This window comes from Stenella coeruleoalba (assembly GCF_951394435.1).
Source record: "Stenella coeruleoalba genome assembly, chromosome: 3".
NCBI lineage: Eukaryota > Metazoa > Chordata > Mammalia > Artiodactyla > Delphinidae > Stenella > Stenella coeruleoalba.
The window spans coordinates 82,583,235-82,591,600 of record NC_137148.1 but is presented as its reverse complement, the minus strand read 5'-3'; the positions used below and the strand labels follow the sequence as shown (position 1 = coordinate 82,591,600).

General features: G+C 35.1%; 1 protein-coding gene across 1 annotated transcript in view; it reads left to right on the top strand.

Annotated features, from left to right (window-relative positions):
- Positions 1–842: 842 nt before the first annotated feature.
- Positions 843–8,366, top strand: part of SLCO6A1 (solute carrier organic anion transporter family member 6A1) — a gene marked incomplete at both ends in the record, with an annotated part of 109,193 nt that continues 101,669 nt past the window's right edge. Inside the window, 3 exons of the mRNA XM_079918632.1 lie at positions 843–870; positions 2,107–2,367; positions 6,609–6,794. Coding sequence (XP_079774758.1) covers positions 843–870; positions 2,107–2,367; positions 6,609–6,794 — 475 coding nt within the window. The remainder of the gene's footprint in view (positions 871–2,106; positions 2,368–6,608; positions 6,795–8,366) is intronic.

Sequence of the window (8,366 nt, the reverse complement as noted above, 5' to 3'; positions counted from 1 at the left end):
GATCAGCTTGCTGCTTTGTGACCACCTAGAGGGGTGGGATAGGGAGGGTGGGAGGGAGGGAGACGCAAGAGGGAAGAGATATGGGAACATATGTATATGTGTAAGTGATTCACTTTGTTATAAAGCGGAAACTAACACACCATTGTAAAGCAATTATACTCCAACAAAGATGTTAAAAAAAAAATGAGAGTTGAAGAAAATGCTTTTAGGTGCAGCAAAGTTTCTGTATCTTGTTTCTTGCTGGTTTTGGTCTGTTAAACTGCTGTGGTTCTGGGTCTGATTATGGTTTCTTCTGCAATACAGTTCCCTCACAGATTTAGTTAGGCCTACATCTTTGCTTAATTATTTATTTATTTATACCATTTATACCTTACAATTTAATTTTTATGTTAAAGAAAACCCATTCAGGTTTGTGATTCAACTAGAAGAAGGGTTAAAATTACCTTGAAATGGATATGGTGACTGATTGGACTATGTGTCTCCATTTTGGGGGAAAAAGTGAGAACATCTTTGTTTGTAAGAATGATAATCGCAACATGTTTGGCAGAAGCATGATTATGTTGCTATTAATTTGGTATGGAAGTTTAAATATGGGAAGAAGGGTGAAAATGTGTCCTAAGTAGTCCAGAGGGTGAACTCTTCAAGTTATTTGTTGGCCATGCACTCCATTGTTGCCATTCTGGACTCACCCCTATTTCCAAGGGGACTGGCAGCCTGTAAACTACAGTTACCAGACTTCCTTGCCAGCTGGCTTCCACTTAGGTGTTGCCAGTAAGAGGCTGTGGCAGTACATTTGAAAAAGGGGCAATGGGAAGCCTCTCTTTTCTATCTCTACGCTGGTGATGATTTTGGCAGCAGCAGCAATACTGGGTAAGCGAAGGCTCCTGGATTTATAGTCAGGAATAAATAAAACTCCATCAGCAACAACAGTGGATGATGCAGCAGTACAGTGTTCATGGGCACTGGCTCAAGCAACTGCAAGAGCAGCAGAAACAGCAGGTGACTATGAGGTAGCTAAATTTCATAGCATTAATAGGTGTGTGGGTCCTGGCTTCCTACAAAGAGGTAGTGATTGCAGTTCCAACAGCAGTAGCAGCAGCAGTAGCTGTCACTACTCCAGCAACTTTAGTGGCATTTATATCATGAGTTTTGGGTTTTTTTGTTTTTTTTTTTTTCAGTACGCGGGCCTCTCACCGCTGTGGCCTCTCCCGCTGCGGAGCACAGGCTCCGGACGCGCAGGCTCAGCGGCCATGGCTCACGGGCCCAGCCACTCCCAGGCATGTGGGATTCTCCCGGACTGGGGCACGAACCCGCGTCCCCTGCATCGGCAGGCGGACCCTCACCCACTGCGCCACCAGGGAAGCCCTATCATGAGTTTTGATTAGTAACTATTTTTTCTTTTCACTCCAACAAATGTATTACTTTTGTAACCAACACCGATATCAATTTCTTTCTGTTTCAAATACTTAGTATGTTTATTTTTCCCAGTTGGATGCTGAGTTATAGAAATACACATATATGATACCATTTACTTACTGTTCAAGAACATGACAAATGATACTCTATATTGTTAAAGGATGTATATATACATTGTCAAAAAAGTGTTAAAACGGCTCAGAAATGGTAAACTCCAAATATTGGATATGGGTTATAGAGTGAGAGAGAAGAATGTGTTTAGGGAGTGCATGCTGGGTTTCAACTATTTTGTTAATGTTTTATTTCCTATTCTAGATGGGAGATAAGCAAATATTCATTAGATTGTTATTTATTCATTTTTTAATAATTGAAACATAATACATTAAAATAAAGATCAGTACTGAGATGATTAAAAAGAGCATATTCTTCAGTATATTACTCATAAATATAGTTTAAAAATAGTTACAAAAATTCAATTAGCAAATATTTCATAGAGGTTAAGACATGTTAGTGTTTTAGAAAAGGAACTATTATGTATTTATAGATCTTAAACATTCAGAGTAATGTAAAATAAACTTAAGTCATTGCAAATTGTTTTGTTTTTCAGTGATTATAATGATGATCTATTTTGTCTTTATAAAGATAATTTAATGCATATTATTGCTTTCTTTTTTTCTTTTTACATTTTAGGTATTGTGTTTGGTCTTGTAGATCTGAGCACTGGCAATTTTCAGAAGGAGAATCATCTGAAAACCACTGAGAATTTAGTGCTGTCATTGACCTATGATATTTCATCTTGCCTGGTAGTAGTGTTCATAGCATATTATGGAGGGAAAGGAAACATACTAGGATGGATTACAGTTTCCTCCTTTTTAGTAGGATCTGGATCACTTTTATTTGCTTTTCCATACTTTAGTGGTGGAAATTATAAAATGACAGTAGAAACTGAAGGTAAGATTTTAAAAGATACTATCATACATCAAATCATTATTCATTTAAACCATTGGCTCTAGGAACTTAAAATAGACTGTGATATTTATGTGTCTGTACATTCATTCATCTGTATCTACTTATATGATCAAGTTTATTAAGCTAATTAATGGTAGCTCCCTGGTAACATGTATGTCATTCTCCCATCTTCTCATGATCATATACCCTTTCATCTAAGAGATGGGCCTAGTAACATGAAAGAATATTTTGGATGATATTTGGGATAATATTTGGGATAATTATTTTGTGAAATTGGTTTTCTTTTATCAATTTTCATATATATTATAAATCTTTTGATTTATATCTTCCACAGTATACTTAAATTGATCCCTTTATTTTGACCTCAGCACACATATACACAAGTACAAAGGCAAAGATAACCAAACTTACACAGACACACACAAAAAGTCAGAACTTTTCTAGCTACTTCTGCCATTTCAAAATGGGTGCTGCCCTTTGACACAGGACTTCGAATCTGGAAAGATTGGAGGCTTCTTTGCTTTCTTCATTGTTTTTTTGATTTATTCCACAATTTTTTGCTACTCCCAGTAGATAAAAAGGCTATTTGAAGTCCGTAGCACTATTTCTGACACTTTTGTGTCAGGGACTTTCTTGTTATGCATAGGCTTATAAAAGTGTTGGAATGCATTTACCAGTTTTGGAAACTTTAAACTGGGCTTTAGCAAGAAATGATGGAAAAGGCATGAGGATGTCTCTATATGTGTGTATGTGTGTATATACATTTTTATGATGTTTAAAAGTATGTTTGTGATGTGTGTTTATGCTGTGTGTTTACAATGGAAATAAAAATAGTTCATATTAAATATAATTTATATAAGATATTTAGCTATATATACTATATAATTCATATTATAAATAATAAACTGATATGTATATGATATATATCATATAATTTATGAAATCTAATATTCACATATATTTATGTTTATTATATTTGTAGACTATATGTAGAATAAATACATTTATTAATTTATAGAATATATTTGTAATATATTTATTATATTTGTATAATGGACAGCTAATTGAATTAGAAGATGACTTATGGGAAGAAGGGAATGGATAACACTTTACTCCTATCCTTCCCTTAACCCTTTTCTGGTGAGAAAAGGTGAAAAGTTAGGAAGCACTGCTTGAGACATTAAAAATGCTGCTTGATGAGTACTCAGGAGTAATGACAGTAGAAATAGTACAGTCTTTCTTCCTTTGTGTTTTCTTTATAGTATCTAGATTCTAGATATTTTATTTTCTGCTTGTGATTAAGAACGTGTAATTTATCTAACAACAACCATTCAGTGTATTTACTGGGTAACCCTCTGCTTGTTGTTAGAGAAGCAGAAATAGAGTAAATAAATGGTCTTTGCAGGTAGAAGTGCTTATTTCATACACACATCTATGCAGATATTTCACTCATTTTGTTGAAAAGTTTAGTTCTTACCTAACTAATTTTCTACTCTATGTACATACTTCAGTTTATGTACGTATATATATTTAATTTCTGTATTTTCTTCTTTCATCCTTTTTTTGGGGGGGGTCCTTCTCTTATTCTTTTCTGAATATCCCTCCTATTCTATTCTCTATTTTCCCCAGTTACCTGCCATAACCATCTTCCTGTATGACTGGCCTGAACCTTGGAGCAGTCCATTTATCACCACCTTACACTCCCTTTCTCTGCCCCCTCTACCCCATCTCAGTTTTCTGTACTAATGACAAATTGGTCTTCAGTCCCTATGTGTCAACTAACATGTAGAAATCATAGTAAACCAAATCCTTGAGAAGTTAAAACTAATTTTCTCCTCTAGTTCATGCAAACAGTTGTATCACACTCTGATCTTTAGTTTCTAGATCTCTGCATATAATTGAACACCCAACATATCCATGGTTGCAGTGCACTGTCACATTACTAAGAACTTACTAAATATCTGTTATCTCACTGTCTGATTATAGCCACTAATTCTTCTAACTCACTCATATAACAGAAACATCAGTTCTTTCCTTTCATTAGAACCTTTAGTGTATTGACATCTACTTTCTCCCTTTATCAGATTCTCCTTGTTGTTACTTTCTTTCATTTGTAGCTTATTTTATGTTCCTTAATATGACATGTTAGAATATTTCAGACATACTCTAATCATTATACTAAGCTCTCTGTCCCATTGTCCTTTCTTGTTCCTCGTCTGGAAAACTTTTGATCCAACCATATACCTTTCTTTTATATCTATATCTGGGCTGCTGATGAGTGTTTTAGAGAAAAATCACACAAGAGGACAGCTTAGTCCCACAATGAATTTGTTACTTTCAACCTCAGTTATACTTTCAAATGGATCCATTCCCCTGATTTTTTTTTCAGTTCCCTTCTATAATTCACAACAAAGATTTTTGATTTTCCTCGTGTCTTAGTTAGTTTGGGCTGCTATAACAAAAATATCATAGACTGGTTGGTTTAAAAAACAGAAATTTATTTCTCACCGCTCTGAAGGCTGAGAGTCCAAGATCCAAGTGCCCTTCTTCACTTTAAAAAATCCCTTGTTTGGACTATAATTTCAAGAAGGGCACTAAAAGATTAGTTTTATCCTACTGGTAGAAGACATTTGTTTTCAAATGTTGGGCAGCAGGAATCTCAGGACCATGATCCTTAGGAGAAGGGAAACAAGTTGAATGTTTTTTTTTTCTAGAAGGAGACAAGAGTAGTAGATTAGGGACATACTTGATTATCAGGAGGGTGAAGGACCTACCTGAGTTTAATAATCATGCATTCAAAGTGAGATTTGCATCGTTGTGTGTTTCGCTCCAGCCTCATTCAACTTTGAAAGCGTAGGTGTAGAGTAGGGAGAAGAGTTTAATTTGACCAGGGCTGAAGTTTTACTAAGGGATTGCATGATATGAAAGAGAACAAAGGATTTAAAAGTGTTAAGATGATAATGAGAGAAGTAAGGAGATGAAGGGGACATTGAGATCGTGAAAAGGAGCAGGATCAATGGATTGATTATAGGTCTTGGTGAGTTTTAAGGATTGTAGCAGCTGGGTTGCTAGAAGGAGTGATCTGGAAAAATAGAGTTTGAGTGTAGGATGCTTACAATTAAGGAAGGCTTGTAGTTATTGTTTCTGAAAGTTTAAAATGAGTAGCTAGGGTAAGTGGAATACAAGTACATGAACGGAGAGGAGTTCAAGGAACTAAGAAGCTAGGATGTTGGAAATATCAGATTGATACTGATATCACCACAAGTTAACATGTCTATATAAAATTGAATCAGTATTTTGGATCACAATTCTAGAGACCTCCTCGCATTTGACGTGGGATCAAGTTTCATTCTCTGTGGATACTAAACCACCTGAAAATTTCCATTTGTGTACTATTTTGCAGTCTATACTATTACCAGTTTTCCACTAATATTTTAAGAGCATTTGTTAAATTCCAATCAAAATAGACACAGTCAGAATGATCTAATTAGCATTACCTGGATCTACCAATCTAATGACAAATGTAATTCCAACAAACATTTATTTACTATTGATTTACAACCATGTGAATTTGAAAAAGCATAAGAAATACACTGTCACCTAAAGGAGTTTAAAATCTAGTACATTACCATATAATGACCAACAGAGAGAAAATTTTATTGTATAATGCCTTGTCTTTATGCACCTGTATTCTAGAAGTTAGTGGGTCTAAAATGGGAAACTATTTAGTAACACGAAGTTAATTTGAAGATTGCTGAAGAAGTGGATCTAGAACTAAACTCAGAAGGTAATCTTTAGTAATTCAGATAATTTAGGACGTTAGAAATACTTTTACCCTGGGGTCAAAACTCAGGGGTACCAGATGCCAAATTTAAGAGGAATATGTGTGTATGTGTGTGTATATACATATATGTATGTATATACTTACGCACACATAAGTATATATATACATATAATTATGCATACACATTTATATTTGGTTTATAATATGTGCATATTTTCCAGTATTCCCACAAATTTTCTTTTATCGTTGCTTTTTTTCTGAGAACATGATGATTGATTATAGAACTACTACATTCAATATACATGAGTGTTAACTAAAATAAAAGCATAATGGTGGAAATAGCTTATAAAAGGTAAAACATTTCATAGAAGATACTGCGTATTTGTTGTATGTTTAACTTTTGACTCATTTAACAAAAATATAATTATCTTTTCAAAAGATACTTGCCAAGAAATGAAGATGGTCAAGGCTTGCAAGAAAGCTTCATTATCACTCCAATCAAAATATATGACGTTCTTCATCCTTGGGCAGAGTGTGCAGGGAATAGCAGCTATACCTCTTTATGTCCTTGGAGTAACCTTTATTTATAACAGCGTTGCCACACACTCAGCTGGTATTTATCTAGGCAAGTTATTTCCCCTTCTAATATGATTTTTATATATTTTCATCCTATCAACCTATTTAGGCTGCAGTTCATTTCGCTGGGAAAAAAAATCTCAAATTACCAGATTAAATTGCTTGAGTAGTTGTATGTTTTAACTTTAAGGATACAGTGGGGTATCACTTCTCGGCCTTTTGGCTAATATCAAGGATATAGTGAGATGTTGCTGCCATAATATCCATAAGGGAGTAGAAACATTGTTTATGCTTGCTTAGCGCAAGATTCAGTGTGGTGCTGAAATAATCATTACTAAGCTCTTTACGTACATTAACACAATCGTTTTGGGGAGCTTTGATTTTTTTTTTTTTTTTTTTTTTGCGGTATGCGGGCCTCTCACTGCTGTGGCCTCTCCCGTTGCGGAGCACAGGCTCTGGATGCGCAGGCTCAGCGGCCATGGCTCACGGGCCCAGCCGCTCAGCGGCATGTGGGATCCTCCTGGACCGGCACACGAACCCGTGTCCGCTGCATCGGCAGGCGGACTCTCAACCACTGTGCCACCAGGGAAGCCCAGCTTTGATATTTTGAAGTTAATGAAAACATAATCTCATTCATCCTATCAAGGAGAGGAGTGATGTGCTATTTAATTAGCTACAATGTAGTATCCTCTATTTATAATATTTCATGCTAGTGTATTGCACAATAAGTAGCCCTGGGGTACAGTAATCTGTACCTCTTTATATTGTAATAGCTTCTGGTCCTGGTAGATCATCTACTTATACAGGGTTATCTAACTATCATTTTTGGAAAAAAATTTAAAGTTGTTTTTACATACTTATTGTGAAGGTGACTTAACAGAAAATAACATTTTTCACCAAAATAATAATTTTTCCACCAGAGGTAAGGAAAGTCATATCAATGAACTAAAATAGATAATATTCATATTTATGTTTGTTTTTAGAAAAAAAATTGTAGCCATTCATTACCGTTGGCTGCTGGTGGCAATAAATCTGTTTGTTTTACTTTTGATTCTATTGAATAGCAGTTAAAACACATGTATACACTACAGAGAGTAGCTTACTTTATTGCTACCTCCTGCCACCCTGGCAGCTAAAGTGAAGGATGCAAAGGTGATGTTTATGTTAAAGTATTATCTTGCTTTAGTACCACAAATTAAATTGAAATAAGACCCGTTGAATTTGTATTAAATATATGTGTATTTATTTATATTACATTAATATATAGATTAAATAAGGTACAGTGAATTACAAAATTATCTGAGTTTTTCTAATATGTGCATTGAATAATATGTATGATGATAAATTTTATGTGTCACCTTGGCTAGGTTATGGCAACCAGTTGTTTGGTCAAACACCAGTCTAGATGTTTCTGTGACAATTTTTAGATGTGACTAATATTTACAATCAGTAGACTTTGAGTCAAGCAGATTACCCCTCATAATATGCATGAGCCTCTTCTAATCAGTTAAAGCCTTTCAGAACAGACTGAGATTTCCCAAAGAAGAAGCAATTCTGTCTCCAGACTACAGTGTAGAAACTCTGCCTGAGTTTTCCCATGCTGCTGGCGTGCCCTGTAGAT